Raw genomic sequence first — 22,582 nt, 5'->3', positions numbered from 1 at the left:
TTCATTTGAGCTTCAACTTTGTCTCAGATGTTTTTCCTAAACACTTCTTGATATACTATAAGACTACAGAGCTATAAAAATTATGTGAAACAAACATTCAAACATTGTTTGGTCTATGAGTTTGATATAATAAATTGACTTTTGATCACAGAAACTGATACATTTTTTGAGATTTCATTTGCTATTTCAGAAGAGGCAAAGTCACTTTGCTCTTCATTGAATCTCATTGCCGTCTAGAAGAAACCATTTAAGTATTAACATGATCTCATTTGAAACTTTCTTTCCTACAGGGAAGGATATGAGGTGAATGTTTTACCTAAAACATTTGATTTTTCACATTTTTTCTCAGCTGGCTTGGACTGACCTGCTGTGTAAACGAGTGTGTACTGGCCGCGTTGAGTGTGGAAGGTTTTGGTGCTGGAGAGTTTGGTTGCTTCAGTAGAGGATGAAGACTCCAGTCTGCTTCGCTCGGACTCAATGTATTTCAGTATAACGCTTGTGATCTTCTCTCCACCTGTTGCATTGGACAGCGCTCTCTTCAACAGGACTGACTGGGCCTCTTTTAAACTGCAACACAAAGCAAAATAAATAATACCTATGGACACTGAGAAAGCCCTTTAAAAATGCAAAAATATGTATGTACGTGTTTTTGAGGATATGTAAATGCTAATTGTTTCCAACATAATCAAACTTCACAAACTATGGTGCCTCGTACAGTATGGCCGTATAAATGTCAACTATTACTATTGTACATTCTCCTTCAAGACATTTTAAACTAAACGCCATTCAAGTAGCCGGAAATTTCTGCTTTTAATTCAAATTGTCCTTAATGGTCCATTAAATTAATGAAAAGAACTCCACTGCAAACAGAGAGACGTTACCGACTTTCTTGCAGTGGTTTCCTGTACAGCTGTATGCCCGAGTTGATGCTAATGTGGCAAACCTTTTTCAAATCCTTAGCATGGACTTAGAAAGCATGCATAAGCATGAGCTCATTTTCCTAAACAGAGATAATTTACAGTAAAAACAAGCTGACGTGAGCTTGGGTCAACAGCAAACAGCCTATAAAACATGCATATGGCCATTTCCATTTTACATGCAACCTTCCCAACTCTGCATGTGTCATACACACACTCACACTGCATAAACACCCTCGGAGCCACAGGAGACAATTTGAGAGAGGTCTCATTCACAGAAAACCATGACATAGGACAACTGGATAGGTCCTAATACAGAGCCCTGGGGGACTCCTAGATTTGCACTGAGCTCCAGCAAATGAACCATAATGATAATAAGTCTTATAGTCTATTTTTCAAATATAGACCACATCTCTGAATCAAAAAAATGAAAAAATAAATAAAATTCTTCCAAGTGCAGTATTCTTTTTGGGTTGTCAACAAAACAGCCATGTCAAATTTCTGTCTTTGGGGTGCACTAATATTTCGATTATTTATTTCATGCTTTGGAAAAATCCTCTTAAACAGCTAACAAGCATGGGACATTTCCTAAAAACCCCACCGTGATGATTTACTACCTTTTAGAGAACAATTCAGACAAAGAGGTTTCTAAAATACATACGTAGATCAAATACCTATCATTAGCAGACAAGTGTAAGCATTCATATCTTACTTGAAAAGCCATGGAAATAAAAGCACAACTTGCTTGCTTTAGCGATTCTAGGTTTAGTTGCCAGGTTCGGGACATTCAAAAACAGAGGACTTATCTGACAAATCTAGTTCACACATTGAATGTGATATAAAAACCGTTGAAAGATGAGGAAATTGCAGGCTGTCAGCACAGAGTGTGTATGCAACATTGGCCCGTCAGGTAGATCACTGAAACTGACCCATAAATGGAGTCTTTCAATAGTCTATTGTGAGAGAACTGTTTCCACAGGGCAGGCCCTTCCTTCCCAAGCTTAGATTCAGCAGTGGACTTGCTCAACAGTCTGAGATCATTGCAGAGTCTGAGTGGGTCTGATTGGCCTCAAAAAAGGCAGTAAATCTCTCAAACTAGGACACAAACCCAAAATGTATTGGTTTAGAGTAAGGTTTAGTGTTGCCAAAATACAGTTGTTGTTGTTTTTTTGTTTTTTTTTGTTTTGTTTTTTGATAAATAAAAACGAGAGGGTTTAAAATATGAAAACTAGTGTTTTAAAATTTAAAAATGTGTCGATTCTTCTCTGACAGGCAATATTATCATGCAAACTGAAATCTCCACATGATTTCCACACAATTCAAACACTTGTTCTTCACAGAGTTCTACACATACACATTTTGTTTATTATTATTTCGGCTAATTCACCAACAAACTTGCATTAAGAACATCACTAAACTGACCTGTTATGTTTTGTGGATCTCCTTCAGGGATCCCTGTGTGAAAACCCTGGCATTATACAATAGGCTAAACACTTTTCTTGTCTTTTATTCACCATAAATGTTAAAACCTGTCCTCTAAATCAAGATGTTGCAAGATGATTCCTTGGTGTGACATAAACTACTTCTTAACCATGACCGCATATACACTTTTTCAAGTAAATATATTCCATCTTGAATATCAAAGCTCTGATCAGAGACTTCCAAGGGACAAGACTTCTTAACTTTATGGTATTCCTTGCCCCATCAATCTGAGATCAGATGAGGTGTGGCTCTCCAATCATAACACTTTTCTTCAGTACCTTTTGTTCTTTTGCATCCTCTGTCATCTGAATACAGTATAAAAGAAGCATCTGCCTATGGGGCAGCCAGTCAAAACAAATATGTCAGTTTGAGGGTGAGCAGTACATCTTTTACTCCACATTATCTACCTTGGCAAAACATTAGGTGAGATTAGAGATAGTGTTATTTTTCATTTCAGGGTGGAGAGTGAGCTGTGAGAAGATAAGGGTTACTTAAGGTCTCTGTTTAAAGAAAGAACAAATATACCTAGCATCAGTGTAAACAGATGTAATAGTTGTTTACCATTTGGATGGAATTATAATCCTTTAGAATCCCTCAAGAAGCTTTGAGTACAAATTTATTCTTCCCACTACATCAGGTGGGAAAGAAAAGCATTCAAACATTAACATTCTCGAATGTGCAAGTTTTACAGTGTTGTGCTGCAGTGCAGTGAAGTAGAGTCAGATGGGTATTTACAGTAGATGTGAATTTGGAGTATGATAGCGCCGCCTGTAGGCAAATCCTAGTAACACACACAATTTGTTTCTTTTGTGAAAAGAATGAGCATTTAAGTTTAGGTATGGGTAGGATTTAGGGATGTAGAATATGGTCATGCAGAGTAAGGCATTAATATGTGCTTTATAAGTACTTATAAACAGCCAATATGCAAACTAATAAGCACTGTAAAAAAGAATTGTTGGTTTAACTTAAAAAAAAAAAAGTAAGTTACCTGGTTGCCTGGAGTTCATTGAAATTAAAAATTTAATACAATGACAGCGTTTCAACAGAAACTTAAAATATTATGTTATCTGAACTACATTAATTATCTAAGTTGATTTTACAAAAGAAAAACTGTTATGATAACAAATAACACATTTTTACAGTATACTAAAGTGTTACTAAAAATCCATTTGAAAACATTCAGCAAATTAAACAACATACATTGTAAATATTGTTGTTTAGATCTATATTACTTTCCTTCTCTTGTTTGTTTTATTTGTGCGCTTTATATTTTAATTGGAATACTTAATTTCCTCTAGAAAATTGCTATGTTTTAAGTATATTTTTAACACTGAGTAAGATATGGGGAAAAAGTGATAGTGCCTTTATCTGTATGTTTAGTCAAAACACATACTGTTAACTGTAATTTTTCCACTTTGTGGCAGCAAATCATGAACAATTGTTTTATAAACACTTAAAGTCTCACCATGTCATTTTTTCCACATAACAAACCTGTACACCTAAATAAATGATTAGTAATTTTGACTCCAGACATAAATGACATGCTGAGTTGAACAAAAACTTCAAAAAGTCCAATACCAGTGTTATACTGGTTGTTTAGGAAGACAAATATGAGAATATGAGAATACAAATATATACATAAACATTAAAAATAACTTCAATCAAATATAATGAATGTAAATTCTGCAATCTGCTTGCATACAGTATACAACACTGCATGAAATACTGTATGCTATAATGCAACATGCTCAGCATGACTTTCCATTACCAGTGTAAGCTAGAAGCACTTTTTAACTCTGAAAGTTAAAGAGGACCTATAATGCCCCTTTTCACAAGATGTAATATAAGTCTCTGGTGTCCCCAGAATGTGTCTGTGAAGTTTCAGCTCAGAATACCCCTCAGATCATTTATTATAGCTTGTCAAATTTGCCCCTATTTGGGTGTGAGCAAAAGCATGCCGTTTTTGTGTGTGTCCCTTTAAATGCAAATGAGCTGCTGCTCCCGGCCCCCTTTCCAGAAGAGGGCGGAGCTTTAACAGCTTTCGCTTCGGTCGCTCAACAACAACAAAGCTGGAGAATCTCACGCAGCCAAAATGAGGATTGTCAGTAACGGTGTTCAGCCTTACATTGTTCAAACCGGAGTCGACACTGATGAGACTCAGGAAGAAGTTACAACTTTTAGACGTTTCTGAATGGTTAGTGGATAAATTTATGTAGTTGCTGTGGAGTTGATTCAACTCATTGACTAGCATGTGCCGTCATGTTAATCTTTTTTCGTTGAATTGACCCTCGTTTGTGAAGCAGTCCGGTGTAAAATGACGGCATGGCAACAACAACTACAACAACTCTACAACAACTCTTCCTCTTCTCTAAAGCAGCCCAACATGGCCTCGCCCCCTTTGTTGTGTGTTCTCGGGGGCGGGGTTTATGTAAATTTTAGGGTTAGTGATATCACTGATATTTCTGTACACTGCAACTATTCCATTGTAGCTATTGATGTGATTTCCAAGCCGCTGTCTCACTTATGAAGAGTTCACTCACCTGGGCGGTTGCCAGCGTAATGAGTATGTCATTCTTGCATCTGGGTTGGAGGCAGATGTGGAGATGTTGGGGTGGATGGTGGTGGATACAGGCATTGCCATGGTAACTGTTGCCATGGCAGCGGTTGAGTGTAAGATGGGACCAGGCTGTGTCTCAAACCAGGTGCTCGGGGTCGGGTTGACATTAACATGTTCACAGCGATGGCCGTGGAACCCAGGACGACACTGACAGATGTTCTGCCGGCGACAGACTGCTTTATTATGGCAGCGTGGGTGACATCTTGCTAGTGGGAGAACATCAGAGAACGGTTAATGGTTTTCCACTACTTTGCGAAGCATGTCAAGCTATATTATTTTCCTGATCAAATCCCATGACATCTTTTTTGGAGTGTGATTTTATTGGACACAACACATTTACAGTTGAAAACTGGAAGTATTTTAAGTTGCACTGGCCCTTTAATGACACATGGGTCAAGGGGTTGGTTATAAGTTGGTAAATCTAGCTACATGAGGATTAGGAAGGTGTGGATTATAATGAGAAAGCTGAGGGACTGGATTAATTGTCCTACTGAGCTCAGGCGCTGCCTCAACATGGCATTCAAAGGTTTGGCCTACTAACAGTAAAGGATTGTTATAATGTTCAGGCATCCATAAAGTACATTTTTACTGCTGAAAGTAAGATGCATAAGCATAATTTACATAAAAATCTTTAACATATTATATAACCCACATGAGCCTAATAAAGTCAATCCATAAAACAAAGAAAGATGCAAACGGAACAATGAACACTGCACGGTGGAAACAAATTAAGAACAGATTTTAATCTCCAACGTGAACTTATGTGCATTAATTGAAAACTGAATATGGACTTGATTAAGTAACACAAAACGTTTTCATTAAACGCCTGTCAAATGGGAACACACAGGCTGGTGGGTCTTCATCAATAATCATCTGCTTGACTTACATAAAACACAGTAACAGCATATTTCATTAATGCAATACAGAATCAGAATTGGTTGACTGTAAATGCGGCCATGCGGAGCAAATGATAGATAAAAAACGAGCAGGGGTGCGTTTCCCGTACAACGACGTAACTCGCTGCTCCACTACCATAGTATGATGATGCACAGTTGAAGAAATGCAGGTGGTGGAGAAATAACTTCAAAAATAATTTTGCTATAAATTACAGACATGACATCTGAGGACTTCTCATTTTTCTCATTTATTTTGCTTTATTTCCAGATTCAATCATAGGCTCGTTCTTACGTACTAGAGCATGTATGCACATGCTCACTATTCAAAAACAGAGCTTAAAATCTCTTGACAAACTAAAATATGTAAATGACATTTGTATATATTCAAAATAAAAAATATAGATTGTACTTAATGTGAGCTTGCTTATTTTGCTGAAGATAATGATTTATTAAGTCCACAAGGAACTATGCTTCTAAGCGCAGCTCGAAAGCTGTCGTTCCAACCACACAAGTTTGCGATGCAGTTTGCGAATGTTTGTTTGAACGATGGTTTCGGGAAACACCAAATCGTTGAACTATGTTAGTAACGACGGAACTTGCGATGTTAGTTGGCTAACGATGCTTTTGGGAAACGCAACCCAGATTAGGTATCTTAGTAGACTCAACATTACAAAAATGACTTGGAGGACTTAAAGAGATAATTGAAAGTCTTACGAGTTTGGATCAACATGAGGGTGAGTAATTAATGACAAAACTTTTTGGGTGAACCAACCCTTTAAAACAACTGCAAGGTTTGTTTTGTGACTTCATTGGTTCTGTTGAACCAAAAGCTCAGTGGTTTAGAGCAGCGGTTCTCAACCAGGGGGCCTCAGCAAACTCCCAAAGGGGACGCAGGATGACTCTTTTATTATTATTAATTTATAAACATAATTAAAATACTATTTTTTCCTCAATAACATTTTTTTTTATTATTATTGAAGAACATATAGTTCTGTTAATATTATATCATATATAATATTAACAGATATAGGGTCCTCCATTTTATTCACACACACACACACACACACACACACAGTATATATATATATATATATATATATTTTTTTTTTAAATATATATATTAATACAATCTGGCTTTATTAAAATCATTAAAAAAAAAAAACAACATATAATCAAGATGTAGACTAAAGTAATTTTTCCCTTAATAACTTTTTTTTTCTTTTTTTTTTTTCAAAGAACATACAGTTCTTCAAACTTCTGGAATCACAAAAAGAACTGTGGTTAATTAATTTAATAATATATACATTTTGATATATTTAATAATGTATTACAGTTAATATATGATATACTAAATAATATATATATATATATATATATATATATAGTTCTGTTAATATTATATTATATAGCAGGCTTATGAATATTGTGTTGGGCAGTGGGGGCCTTTAATATAAAAAGGTTGCGAATCAGTGGTTTTGTACATGTTTCCCCTTCTGTGAAGTTGTTATGAAGTTGTTACGGCTCGCAGCTGTGCTGACACTTCAGTTCATTGCCTCATTTGAAAAATCAGACAAATGAAGAGGATTTGAGCCAGATGAAATACTGGCAGCTGTATATGTCTGTCTTTCTATGAACATAAAACCATCTGAATGGCCCTGAAAAGATACTCACGTTTTGTGCACTGCTTGGTCTTGGGGTTGACTAGCCATGAATAACAGCACCTGGTGCCACAAACATTGGGCCTGGAGAGAGAGACGGACAAAGATCAGGAGTGTCAGAGAGAGAGATCAAGGGTGAAGCTCTAGGAGTGATAAGAACAAAAATACAAAAAAATAAAGGTCATCACATGCCAAACTGCACAAGAATGGAGTCTGCATTTGCTTAAAACTGTGGAATAAACTTCATTTGCATCAAAAATTCACTTTTATTTCACCCTCTTCCAGGCTCCACGCCAAATCAATCTGTCCAGCATAATCACAATTTAACCACTTCTGAAAGGACATCTTTAAAAGACTTACAATCCGTGGCCCTGGGCCCCTTAAGATGCATTGGACTGAGTGAATAGCCTTGGGTTTAAGCTGACCCTTCACCCCTGTGTTGTATTCAGCTTGGACAAATAGCGGCGATGAATAAAAATGAAGGGGGGAGTGAGTTTGTTATAGACGCCCCCCTCATTGGGCCTCCGTCCTCCCTGTGCCCATGCACATGAGAAATATTGTTTTTCCCACAGTGGCGTTGGCTGTCCCGTCTGGTGGGTAAACTTTGCTGGATTAAGAGTCTTCTTCAGACTCCTGGGCCGCATCTGTTTATCTAGCTGCTTTTGGGAGAAAAGGCAATTAGCACACTAACACAAGCCGAGCCCATCCTGAACGCTTGCTTTAAAAGCAGCGGCCGGTGCGCATAAACCTGACCCTTCTGTAGCGTCGGGTGGGATTTGCTAATTAGTTACAGTATGTGCCTTTATTGTGTGGCTTCTGAAGGGACACTGTTGGAACTTGCCAGTCCGAGGGATGATGTGCAGCGTAAGCCGATTGAGACAGAGCCGGCATGGACAATCCAGGCTACGTGGAGGTCAGAATGACCTATAACCTTCCAAGAGGGATCAAAGTTAATTCAGCACACACAGACTATGAGATTTAACTAAAATCACTCATTAAAACCACTTGATCAATATATGAGCTTTAAACTTTTCTGTTGATTTTATGATACATTTTAAAGAGATACCAAAATGCATTTGTGAAGCAATACAAAATGGCACATTTTTGCCAATTTCGGAGTGTCTATGTGTAAATAACCTGTCTTGTTGGCAAGGGCTATTTACACTAACTCTGCCCACCAATGTCTGATTGGGCCACACAAGATTAAAAAAGATGCACACCACTCAACATCTGCAGTGGCGTAGGCCGTAGGCGGTATGGCGCGTAGAAATAGCTTCGAATCCACCCTTTGCCGAACTCGTTCTTCTCCCTTTTCTATGGAAGCCTTGTTTCTAAATAAAAAAAAAATGTAATTCTGACTATTTTCTCGCAATTGCGAGTTTGCGTATCTTTTTTTTCTGAGAATTGCGAGATTTAAACTCGCAATTGTGAGTTATAAAGTCAGAACTGCGAGATATAAAGTCCCAGTTCTGACCTTTTTTCTCACAATTGTGATTTTTATCATGCATTTATGACATTTTTCTCAGAATTGCGAGATATAAACTCACAATTGCATCTTATAAAGTCAGAATTGCATGATTTAAACTCACAATTCTGACTTTTTTCTTAGAGCTGAGCTTATATCTTGCAATTCTGACTTTATAACATGCAAAAAAAAGTCAGAATTGCAAGACATAAACTCACAATTGCGCAAAAAAGTACAAATTTCAAGTTTATATCTTGCAATTCTGACTTTATAACTCGTAATTGTGACTTTTTTTTGTATCTCAAAATTCTGAGAAAAAAGTCTGAATTGTGAGATATAAACTCGCAATTACAAGAAAAAAGTCAGAATTATGAGATAAAAAGCCCCAGTTACATTTTGTATTTTTTATTTATTTGGAAACATTTCACATACATTTACAATGAATGGGATCTGAAGCTTTCAAGCTTTAAAAAGGATGCAGAAGTACCAAAAATAATAGGTAGCAGTCCATATGACTTTAGTGCCATATTCCAAGTTTTGTGTGACCAAAAGTTGTTTTTCAGTTAAAACATGTTCACGAGAGTTCATGTAATAAGCAACAACATCCAAATAATGTTTGAATCATTCTTTTGAGTCAAATATTTTTAATGAATCAGTAGATTCAGTTCACAAATCAGGTCAGAATGATTTGTTCATTAATCGACTGATTCACCTCACTGACTCAATGATTCAGTAGCAGTGATTAACAGCTCAGGAGTTGAATGAACAACATTAAACTTTTATTATGCTTTCGTGAGTTTTTGAAGGCCTCATAAAAGAGTGAATAGTATCATCTTCTTTCCAAAAGAGAAAGCCATACTGGTTTGGAACAACATGATGTGAGTAAATGATGACATTGTTTTCATTTTTGGCTGAACTATCCCTTTAAACTGAAGCTGTGCTGAGATGTCTCATAACACTGAGAGCTTTTACCACCAGTCTGTCTGTCTGATCTCTAAATAAATCCTTGACCCTTCATTGGACCCAAGCTGAGAAGTTTCTGCACTGACAGAATGGAGAGTTGCCATCAACTTCTGTACCCAGTTTGGGTTTTAATATGGAGTCGACACCTAAACGATACATTCCCGATGAGACGCGAGTGATGTTTACAGAGCTGAGAGGATCCCATTAGAGCAAGACTTGATAGTGATCAAAGACGTCTGTGTTTATTCTGTTCACATGGCTACAGCAGACATCTTTTTTCATATATTTAAAAAGTATTGGGGCATGTTACAGGGATAGTTCACCAAAAAAAGAAAGTTCTGTCATTATTTACTCCCTTATGTTGTTCAAAATCTGCTCTTTTCCACACAATGAAAGTGGATCGGAATTAGAGACAGCACTGATCAACACTGACTTTGAGAGCAGCTTGGACATTCTGCTAAATATCTACAAAAATCATTCGGTTGAAAATGGTTGAAACCCAGTGATTGTGTTGTTTTGACCTATCGGTTGACGAAAAGACATAATGCATTATAATGTACATTATGAATACCTTTATAATGAATTAAAGGTACATAAAGGCTTTAAGTAAAGTGTTACCAAAAGCCTCATAGGTTTATAATGCCACGAGTTTGAGTAAATCATCATCAGGATCATCATTTTCGTGTGAACAGCTGCTGCTATCAGAAAACCTATAATAAACTAATAATACTTAAGGATGATTATGTTGGCTTTTGGGTGTCATGTAAAGAATAAAACATCTGTTCTTTACCAGCTGTTTTTGCACCCACATGTATCTCATTCCCTCGGCCTACAGCTCTCTGTTTTCTCTGTGTGAGCAGAATACAAAGAAACAAGGCAGTGAGCGAAACTTTACATCTTCCAAACACGCAAACCTCTGCACCTCCAACACATTACTGGGAGCAGAGGCCATAAAATAAAGATTGTAAATGAACCTTTTATATTTTAAAAATGTTATTTACGTTTGTGCAATTCAAAACAAAAAGGGTTTATAGTTTTCTTCTTGGCCCCGGCTCTTTTTTCCAGCACCTCGTAACAATAAAACCTCAACCGCGGTCCTCAAGGTCAAACATGTGGGTTAACTGCCGGATTGTCACAAAGCTCCCACTTTGCTTGGCACCTCCATCAAAAAGGAGGAAATAATCATGTTTTTGTCTCTCTTTGAGATCTCAGAGGTGTGAAAGGCTCCGTTGATGCGCTCTGAAATGAAGCCATTTGCTGCGCTTGGCCTCCTGAACTGTTGAACCTGTATTCGGCCTGTCAGCATTACTAAACTCCACAACAACACCCTCCTTCTCCAACCATAGGGCTGTGAAAACGCTACCATATTCCTCCTGCCGCCAAACCCCATTGCCCCGGGATGGACATGTTTCCACAGTCAACGTCCTCAGTTGACCTGAAAGCACAATGACGTCCAGAGGAGGTGGGATTGTTACAGAAGAGCAGTGGTGCATCCTTGATGAACTCTTACAAAGGTTCAGTGGCATTTTGGCTCCGTCGAAATGAATATGAATAGAAGGGTAAGTAATTTCCTGCTCTGTTATGGCTTACAAAGACCAGTCACTAAGTCTTCAACTTTTCAGGATAATCATGAATTCCTCTCATTGCTTGAAGGATCAACACTTCCGGAGTAAGTCTAGAGAAACATCTGACTGAATGTTACTACTGTGAACAAAGACTGGCCAATGTTTTCATGTCATTCTGATTCTCTAAAGGACTTTGATTGAAGTAAAGTGCTCTGCTATGTCTCATTGGGCCTATAAACTGCTTGTAAATGGAACTTAGAGAGACAGTGAAGAGAAATGCATGGTTTAGATGGCAGGTCAAGATGAGGACGAGATGTGCAGTAAACAAGACGTTCATCCTTTACACTCTAAAAAATGCTGGGTTAAAAACAACCCAAGTTGGGTTGAAAATGGACAAACCCAGCAGTTGGGTTGTTTTGACCCAGCGGTTGGGTTAAATGCTTGCCCAAAGTGCTGGGTAGTTTTATTTAACTCAACTATTGTTTAAAAATTACTGTATTGCTCGCTTAAAATGAACCCAAAATATGTTGGAAATTAAAAATCAGACACATAATTACTAAAGGCAACAATAATAATCAAAAGGTGAACATTTACTAATAAGCAATTTAATAAATGTTTATTGTTTAATTATTATTCATTAAACTTATTAATAAATGTTCATTTATTAAACTTATTAATAAATGTTAACTTCCAACATACTTTGGGCTCATTATAAGGAAGCAAAATAGTCATTTTTAAACAATAGTTGAGTTAAATAAAACTGTCCAGCACGTTGGGCAAACATTTAACCCAAACGCTGGGTTAAAACAACCTAATCGCTGGGTTTGTCCATTTTCAACCCAACTTGGGTTATTTTTAACCCAGCATTTTTTCAATAGAATCAGAAAAAAATTGCAATATAACTCCATTATTTCATTATTTGGAAGGGTGGGATGTGCAGTTATCGTCCACCTTTACAAGGTCAAAAAAATCTATAAATATTATATTTAAAGATGTCAATGTGATTACTAATGGAATTCCAATCATCACTTGCAACCAATCCAAAAGGATCTTAATGGGATAAAAAAAAAAAAAAAAAAAAGAATCCTTTTGGAATCAGATTCTAACAATTACTGAAAAATATGAATTTAGCTCATTTTTATTTGATCCTTATGAAGGTTCTTCAAATCCTCCATCAATGAACCTGTACCCTCTTAAAAAATAAATGTTTTTTGCAGCAAACAGTTGAACAGTTCTTAAACATTTCATTTTCAACCCCAAACAGGTTGGAAATTAAAAATCATAATTACTAGAGGCAACAATAATAATCAAAAGATGAACTTTTGAAGATGAACTTTTATTAATAAGCATTTTAATAAATGTTTAAACAGTAGTTGGGTTAAATAAAACTACCCAGCAGGTTGGTCAAGCATTTAACCCAACTGCTGGGTCAAAAACAACCCATTCGCTTTTATTTAACCCAACTTGTGTTGTTTTTAACCCAGCGTTTAAAGAACCTTTTTGTGGAATGAAAACGTTCCATGGATGTTAAAGGTTCTTAAAGGAACCAGATGCCAATAAAGAGCCTTCAGTTTTAAGAGTTTCATCTATGTTGACCACATTTAAAAGCAATAATATATAGGCTATAATAAAAGTCTATTTAGTTTCCACAACGGTCACATATATCACCGCAAACATGTCACCTTCATGTAAAGACTTCAGTTAAGACACTTACCCTTTTAAATCTATCTGTATTCTCGTTGAGTTGGTGTGATTTTGGTGTCTCTGTGGTTTGCTCTTGCTTTGTGGAGGATGGATGAGATCATGAGGCATCTGATGACTGACTGATGAGGAGTTTGCGATCGCCAGGGAAAGAAATGACATGCAAAATGACAACCTCCATAGTTCTGACATCGTTATTCCGACCTAGCGAGCTGCAATTGATGCGTTTTCCAAAGTCGTTTTTGCTCTGAAAGTCAGTAAATATGATGCGTCAACGCTGATGGCCCTCATTCATTGTAACGGTGAACTGATTCTCTCCATCTAGACGCGCTGCTGCGAGTCCGGACGAGCGCAGACTGACTCACATGAATGAAAGAGATGCGTGAAAAACTTTGGGCCAATCAGAGTGATGTCTGTCTTCTAGCCAGGAGACAGCCAATCAGAGCTCAGACTGATGGAGCAGTGCGTGAGGAGTGTGGTAGATAGACATACGTTACATTTGCTTAGTGACATTTTTGGGGGAGATTGGAGACGCATACTAGAATACGCTTTTAATTATTTATTTATATATTGCAAACATTATAACAAAACTAGTAAAAATGCTGCTCAAAAGCTATAAGAGCCTTCATATGGGTGTCCACTAATAAAGATACTTTTGCATCACGGAATTCAATACAATGCTTGTGCTGTAGTTTTCCCTCCAAAATGATGTCACTTCCTAGAAAATTGTGTCATTCAGATTCAGGCCTTTATTATTTAAATTATTTAGATTAACAGGAACTTCTCAGTTAGACAAAAGAGAGGAAAATGAAACAGCTGGAATATTAACTGATTTAATTTTAGAAGTGAGTGCCTTTAGAAAACAGTATGTAGAAAATGGTAACACGAAACACTCCTATGTTTGCATAAAATGAACTGATATGATTTCTATCCAAGAAAAAAAAACACACGCTTAGTCTAAACGTCATTTACATTGTCAGTCACCACTATGCACCCAAATGCTTTAACAAAAGATAAATAAAACATTGCCATGGGAAATATATTCCCAGGGCGATCATCACCGAAGCAAACACAACGTCTAGTCCTTTTGTATTACTGGGCAGTAAGGGCGTCCAGATGTCTGAAGGTTAGTGGTTGGGTGTCCAGTTGAAAGTAATGAACTTCTCTTCACACAGGGGTGTAAATGTACACTAACACCACCACTAGAAGATTGAGGATGATAGCAGTGACCCCAATAAGGCAGAATATTCTCTCTGTGGACTCCTTGCTGCCGTCTGCGGCCTCCGGACCCTCATGAACGGCTGCTGGTGTCGATGCCTCTGTGGGCTGTTCCTGTGACAGAGCAAATATTCCCCCTGTTCACATACAGATGGATTTACCATGCATCAGGTTCCAAAATGTGTGGTTTTTTGGGTTTTTTTTTGCAGTGATGCTGCAGAAGAACCACTTTTGGTTCCCAAAGAACCTATAGGTCAACAGTTCTTAAAGAGGACATATCATGGAAAATCTGACTTTTTCCATGTTTAAGTGCTATAATCGGGTCCCCGGTGCATCTACCAACCCAGAAAACGTGAAAAAGGACAACCCAGTAACTTTGTTTTGGTAAGTCTTTCTCTGCAAGCATGTGAAAAACGAATTTGCTTCCCTTGTGACGTAGGAAGGGGATCTTATTATAATATTACCACCCCTTAATCTGTATGTTTCCACCCACGGCGCTGCCATTTTGTATTCGCAAGTGACAACGGTATACCAGTAACTGATCTAATCACTGATCTGTTAACGGCTATAATAGTAAACATATGAGTCTCTATAAACTCCTGGCATCTGAGCCACTAAGGATGCAGTGGTGTAATTTTATTTATGGGAATTTTGTTTAGGGAATGTGTCCAGATAAATTCATATACCAGTATGTGCAAGTCATTTTACACCAGACTGCTTTGCACACAAGGGTCAGTAAAACAGGATTTGCACAGAAGTTGATTCTCAAAGATGGATCGATACCAACTGTTCATGATCCAATTTCATATATATTTCAAGATGTTTGCAAATTGTCTTTCTAAATGTGTTTCGTTAGCATGTTGCTAATGTACTGTTAAATATGGCTAAAGTTACCATTGTTTCTTACTGTATCCATGGATTTTCACTTGCAGTCTGTATAATTCATAAACACATCTTCATTCTTATTGAGTCTCTCCAACAGTGTGTAGCTTTAGCCAAGTTAGCCTTACAGCACGCTAATCGAATGTTAGCAAAAATCCACAAAATACATGCCATACCATGTGATCTGATATGCTACATCACGAACAGTTTATAATGATCCATTTTGAGAGTTATATTTGCTGTGTGAGCTTCTCCTGTATTGTTTATGCCTCAGTGCATGAGATGGTCCACACTGCAGAACACGAGATCCAGGGGGATCTAGATCCAACTCCTCCCACTTTACATATCCCTAAACCTACTCGTCCCCACCCCCTGGATCTGGATCCAACTCCTCCCACTTTACATATTCCTTAACCTACCCGTCTCCGCCCCCTGGATCTCGTGTGTTCTGCAGTGAGGGGCTACTGCAGTGCATTGGAATCGCGAGCTTGGGGGCGGGGAGCACGAGCTCATTTGCATTTAAAGGTACACACATCAAATCAGCGCATTTTTTTTCTTCCACCCAAAAATAGGCAGTATAATAAAAAAAAATCCATGGGGTATTTTGAGCTGAAATTTCACAGACACATTCTGGGGACACCTGAGACTTATATTACATCTTGTAAAGGGGCATAATAGGTCACCTTTAAAAGAGCCTTTTTTTTTTCTTAGTGTGAAGAACATTTTAATAATCTAAAGAACCTTTTTCCACTACAAAGAGGTTCCATGGACGTTAACGGTTCTTCATGGAACTTTCAATGCCAAAAAATAGCCTTTATTTTCAAAAGATGACTCTGACTCAGTTTCTATGTATCAACCAGTATGAAATTATCCGTCTATTTAATATTCTATTCAGTTTTTGAATTGACTGCTCTGAAAACTCAAATAATGTAATTTCCTCTTCATTTATATATATATATATATATATATATATATATATATATATATATATATATATATTATTATTATTATTATTATAAAAAATATTTTTGTTCAAATTTATAGTTTAATTTAGTAATTTATTATAATAAGAAACCCTTTTATATTTGTGCTGTTGTGCATCATATTCACTAGATGGCACTAACAATCAAAACAATCAAAGCAAATGTTTCACTAAACAGAACAGGACTGTGATTGATCAGCTTGAACAATTCAGTTAAGGCAAAGACACATAGAAGCACATTGTCTTTTTAAAAAAGAAAGAAAGAAAGAAAGAAAGAAAGAAAGAAAAGAACCTGAATAATAAAATGGAATAAACTCATCCTTTATTGTTGTCACATGACATAAATCTACAGTAGGTACTGTTATTTCATTCATCAAATTATCTATAGATTTAAGTCATATGACAGTCTCAAGGCAATCCATAACTATTTACATTTTGACTAACTGGTGGTGAATCCCAAATGGATTCATAGTCTCATTCTTAGGTTAAAGAATTCATTAAAAAAAAAATCAAAAAATAGTTATGGTTCCTGATTAGATCACTTATTTGTATATATTCTTCACAGTGATAAAAAGCAACCCTCAAGTTCTGATCACACACACACACACCTGAGTTATTTACCTGAAACATGTCCTCCTGACCCATAGTTCTCCTGTTTCTTACACTCACAACTTTTACGTCTTTTCCGCTCTTCAGTGACTGTAGCACATGACTGTACGTCTCCTCCATGTCTCTTGAAATGAAGTCCTCTCAGAAAGGAATCAGATTACACTCTTCAAATATGGAAGAATGTCACATTCATCGTCAGGTCTTTGTGCTGGTTTTAGACTGGGGTTCAGATCAGGAATGGAAAGACTCCTGCTGACATCACCAACACATTCTGATGGACTGCAGCCTCTGACTGCTGAAACCTATGGAGACCAGAATGGCCCATGGTTTCAAAGGGCTTTCCTACTCAATAGAGACATGAAGATTGATTGTGGGAAACGTCATTTATCTTCATTAAAGAAAGAAGGATTATGATGGAAGAGTTTGATGGAGCAGTAGTATTCTTGTCATTTCGAACAGAAATAATTTATCCTCAAGAGCTTATGATGACGGTGTCAGTTAAAAGACAAGAAGTATACTTTTAATAAACTTTAAAGTGTGAACTGAATGTAATGTTTTCAGACACTTAATTGCATGTTATTTAGAATTAAATGAAAATGTATTATAGTTTATTTATAGTATATTTATATTAAAAGCAATTAGTGTTTTTTGACCCACTTTGACCCACTTAAAAAGACTTAAAAGTGTACTTAAGCGTCCATTTTCCATTGGTCAGAACCTATTACAGAAATATTTTTACTTTAAAACAATACACTTAGAGTTACTTATATATTATAAAATATATTTTTATATTGAAATTAAGAAATTTTGATAAATAAAACATTTTTTGCAGTGTTTTTTTTTTGACTCACTTAAGTAGGACTTCAGTACATCTTTATATGTAATTTCATAATTACTTCTATTGTCTTTGAAATACAAGTATTTATAAGTATTTATGGTCAACTAAATATATACTTGAATGTTATTTCTATTGAAACTTGTATGTCATGCAATTACATATTTGTAATAATGAAGTTGCAATTTAGTACATTTAAAATATATTAACTGTAATATCAAATACACAGTTCAAATTATAATCAAGTACATGTGCTTTATATGTGCTTTAGTATGTTAGTCAACACATCAAAAATAAACACTTCTTTGAGGCATGACAAAAGATTATTAAAACAGAATGATTTAAAATGTACTTTAATTGTACATTACAGTTTAAATAGTGTACTTAAGTGTGCTAAGAAACATAGTGTACTCTCTTTAAGTGCACTTAAGGGGCTTTTTATTTCATTCATTTTATATTATCTGCATATACGTTTTCTTTTTTGTTGTTTTTTTTTAATACACGGCTAAGATTTTAAGTACACTACAAGTGCACATACAGTACAATTAAGCACACTTCATTTTCACAAGGGCCGGGTGTTTTCTGGGCCAAAGAGGACTAAACAAGACCGGTCTGAGCTCCATATGCTCTCTCAGACCTTCTTTTGAAGGTGAATTGAAGTCTTGCTTTCAGTGCAGAAAGCCTAAGCCCTGTAGACCAGACTGAGACTTTCCTCTGATAAAGCCTGACACAGAACTAATTGCACAAGGCCTCAGAGAGCTGGTGAGAGAGGGAGCGAGGCGTCCGATGGGTCTGAGATGTTATAATGGGCAATTGTGGTAGTACTGCCACTTTGCACTTACCTGGACACGTTTCTAATGAGCACTTGGGATGTAATTAGAGGTCAGAGGTCAGTGTTATATAACCCAGGGGTCAGTAGAGGGCAGGACGAAGACAGATGGAAGTAGACTGTGAGGAAAAATTAGACTCAAATGCTGCAACTACAGATTTCAATGCATTTTTTCCAGAGAACCGCCCAGGAAGATCGAATATCTGAAATTGTTACAGTAAAAATAATCAATGCACCACAATAATTAGTTGAAATGTGTATTTGCATTCATCAAGAATTACAATGAACTAATGTTCTTTTATCTATTAAATTCTATTTATATAACATTTTCTCTCATCAGCGGTTGTAATGAGAACTGACTATGTAGACAGAGCTGTTGTCAGATGGCAGAGATAGGTCTACTTAATTATACATCTTGAATTATATAAATACATTGGGGTCCAAATGTCTGAGAATATGAGAGAGAAATCCTATTTGATTAGTGATTGTATATATCTGTGCATTAGTGGTGGGGATTTATTCAGTGGCTCTTACTGCAGGTTACATTGCTGTGTTTATGAGTGAGTCAAATGAATTCACTCAAATGATTCCTTCAAAAAACACCTGAGGAACGAGCAAGTGACTCTATGAGTCATTGAATTATTTACTCTACCAATTTGTTCAAAACACTGAATCACTGAAGAACGAAATACAGCTACAGTGTGCTCTGCTGTTGTGTTTTTTATTTGGAACTATTAGCAATATTGAAATGAAATGTTACTCAATATTAACTTGTTTATTGAACTTTCGTATAAAAGATTACACAGTCATGCTGTGTCCTTGTCAGAAACTGTCCGAGCAGTCGTTGCAACTAACTTTAACTGTCGCCATCCCGATGCTTGGTGCTGTTTTTATTTATTGCCTTTTTTTGCATCACATATTTTAGTAATCATCATAAATTAGGTATCATTTGAAAGCTTAACAACTCAGAATTCATCCTGTGAAAACCGTTTTAAAATTGGTCATTGCATTACCATGGAAACAGTAATTTAATTCATTTTAGCGGGCTCCTCCCCCTAGTTGGTGTTGTCATGTTTTATATTACAAAATTTATTTTAACTACTTTATAGTCAAAACTTTTCTAATCTTGACAAAACACATATTGTCGTAAAGGTCCGAATTCTCAAGCAAAAAGGGGTTTATTAGTTATATAAGCTTGGACACATTTTTTTTTCTTTCTTTTTTTTCAGATCCTGAATCTGTGGCATCAGAAAGGCTGGGACACTCGTTGGTTTTTGCTTACTTGTTTAAATGCTTGTCTGTTGAACTGTTGTATAAAATACACACACACACACACACACACACACACACACACACACACACACACACACACACACAGAGATTATACTAAACTACATAATGCTTCTGCATTATGCTGTTGAGTTACATAACTGCACAATCTCATTAAGGAAATTAGAGTATACATTTCATGAAGAAAGTGTGTGTGTTGCTTGATCATGCAAAAAACTCACACATCTTGCAATTTTATTTTCCTCAATGTGTTTTTCACATTTAGCTTCAGGGAATTTCTTGCTTCTGTAATGAAGGAAAAGGCATTGTGGTTATTTAAAGCAAAATGCGTATGCTACAATTTGTGTGTGTGTGTGTGTGTGTGTGTGTGTGTGTGTGTGTGAAGGGTTGTCATGTCATGTCATTAGTTAAGGATGTGGAACTCATAGGCTGTCTTAGAGAGAGAATATAAGAGAAAGTGACAAACGTACAAAAAAGATATTCTTAGTGTGACATTGGGGTTATTTTATTTAAGATAATCTGAAGAAAATGTTTGCATTAAACATTATATTGAGAGTATATTTTTGGTTCTATGGAGGGAACCTGATATATATGAAGACCTGTTATATAAACAAATTAGCTAACTAGTCCTTAAAAAGTAGCTTGGATTGCACATTAATAATAATATATAAATATATTTATTCATTCATTTAAAATTTAAAATATATACATTTTATTTGTTCATGAACCAATGATTTCTACAGCTTTAAAATGAACGAACGTCACAATATTCCTCATTTAAATAATTCATATGCCGAATAAAGGGGCGGGGCCTGGTTGAGTTAGTTAGTAGTGTGTTGAAACTGGCGGTTATGGTACATGTACCATAACCGCCCGAAGCGCTTGACCGATTACAACACACTGCTCCAATCGACCAATCAGAGCACACTGTGCTTTTCAGAAGGAGGGGCTTCATAGAGACAGGAACTAAACAGAGCGTTACTGACAGACTGGGAAGAGAGGAGCTGAAACAATGGAGAATATGAGGAAAATAATCAACATTCAAGCAGGAAAACCTGTTCTAGTAAAACCAAGACTTTGTAAACGCGCATAATAGGCCCTTGTTAAAGCTCTTATGTGGAACCACATGGGTGTTTCTGTATAGCTGTAGCCATACTTAAAATTCCTTTAAAAAGAAAAATCCAAACAGAAAGGATGCGTCAATAATTCAGGAAGCGGCTTCTGCAGAGTGGCCTGTAAACACAACAGGATCTTCACACCCGTCACTGTGAGAAGCAGCTCTGTGTCCTGCTGTACCTGCACTGTTACACAAGTCTCCAAGACTGTGTCTGCTGTGGTTTGGGCTGATATAGCAGCAAGACGCTCGATTAAAAACAGATAAACATGAGTCCCCTCACGTCCCATGGATCCACTCTTACTACAGAACAAGCCCCTTTCTAAGTGCAGGCATGTTTTCTTGGGAGTTTGGGGAAAGGACATAGCCAGCAACAGTCGGTCTCAAAATGACAGTGCCACGCTGAAATATTTATAAAAGCCTTTATACTTTAAAGATTTAGGACTGTGGCTGACAGATGTTCTACAGCTTTAAAAGATATGGGACTATTCATTTCTAATCCTCAAACATCCACAGCCCAAATTCAGTCAAACTATATAATAAATGAATGAATAAATAAAGAAGGCACTTTCCACAAATAGATTACAAAAGGTCATTTCAAGTTTGATTTTGATGTGACATAAAGCGGTGATATCTATGTGGGTTAGCTGTTTACTAACTTTTTAATTAGTCTTCCCATTAACGGCATCATTTTGTTCGTTCACACTGGCTACGTCTGAAAACGTAGGCAGCTGACTTGTTGCCTCGCTGCCTTTTCTGGCAATGACTTTGTAGGCAGCGTTTGCGTACTAGTGAGGCAGCGTAACAGTTTAATGATCTACAGCAAATAGAGCGAGCTTTGGTGAAAACTAAGCAAATATTTAATTACTACAATAGTAATTTCTCACTAAATGACATCAGAAGTGGAAAATGTTGGTCATAAATGTACATTTACACACAAACTGACCACTAACTGCAACTTTCAGATGCCATCTTTATTTTTAAGCTCAACTGTCACAGAATGGAAAGTACAGGATTGTGGAATATCAAAGACTATGAGAATATGCTGCCTTCAAAAATTGATCAGATATCTAAGGAGATAGGAAGTGAATCTAACATTGGATTTGGATGTGCCTTGATGCCTTCCTACCTTGGAATGCGTCCTCCAAAAGGAGCATTTTTAAGCTTTTGGATGCAGCCACTGAGACGCACGAAAATAAGAGACAGGATTTATCGCATGAACCAATCATATCCAATCATAGCGTGATGGGGCACATAACTTCATTCATACTCAGTTACCCCCCATCAAACCAACCAACCCAATCTCATGGCATTTCGTGCATATTTTATGAGATGGCTAATTCGTACAAATTTGTACATCCTCACTCGAATGAATTTGTACTGTATGAAAAAGTGTCACCAGGAAGGACCACCCCTAACCCCGGCCCTAAACCTACCCATCACTGGGGTGTAGACAAATCATACAAAAACGTACGAGTGAGGTCGTACAAGTTGTTACGAATTAGCCACCTCGTAAAATACATACGTATTGCTGTAAGATTGCATTGAACCAACCGCAC

General features: G+C 36.7%; 1 protein-coding gene across 3 annotated transcripts in view; it reads right to left on the bottom strand.

The window, feature by feature from the left end:
• LOC127499793 (latent-transforming growth factor beta-binding protein 4) overlaps positions 1–13,602 on the bottom strand; it is a 79,801-nt gene extending 66,199 nt beyond the window's left edge. For 2 of the 3 annotated variants that reach the window (XM_051870392.1, XM_051870395.1), the window contains exons 1-4: positions 13,278–13,601; positions 7,584–7,654; positions 4,940–5,222; positions 365–567 (exon numbers count right to left, since the gene is read on the bottom strand). In XM_051870392.1, coding sequence (XP_051726352.1) covers positions 365–567; positions 4,940–5,222; positions 7,584–7,654; positions 13,278–13,456 — 736 coding nt within the window. In that variant the 5' untranslated portion in view covers positions 13,457–13,601. Of the gene's footprint in view, positions 1–364; positions 568–4,939; positions 5,223–7,583; positions 7,655–13,277 lie in introns of all 3 variants that reach the window. The other variant, XM_051870393.1, reaches the window with a different exon arrangement.
• Positions 13,603–22,582: the final 8,980 nt, after the last annotated feature.

The sequence above is a fragment of the Ctenopharyngodon idella genome, chromosome 18, assembly GCF_019924925.1.
Source record: "Ctenopharyngodon idella isolate HZGC_01 chromosome 18, HZGC01, whole genome shotgun sequence".
Classification (NCBI taxonomy): Eukaryota; Metazoa; Chordata; class Actinopteri; order Cypriniformes; family Xenocyprididae; genus Ctenopharyngodon; species Ctenopharyngodon idella.
Note: the sequence above shows the minus strand (reverse complement) of the source record. Positions and strands in the feature narration are given on the sequence as shown.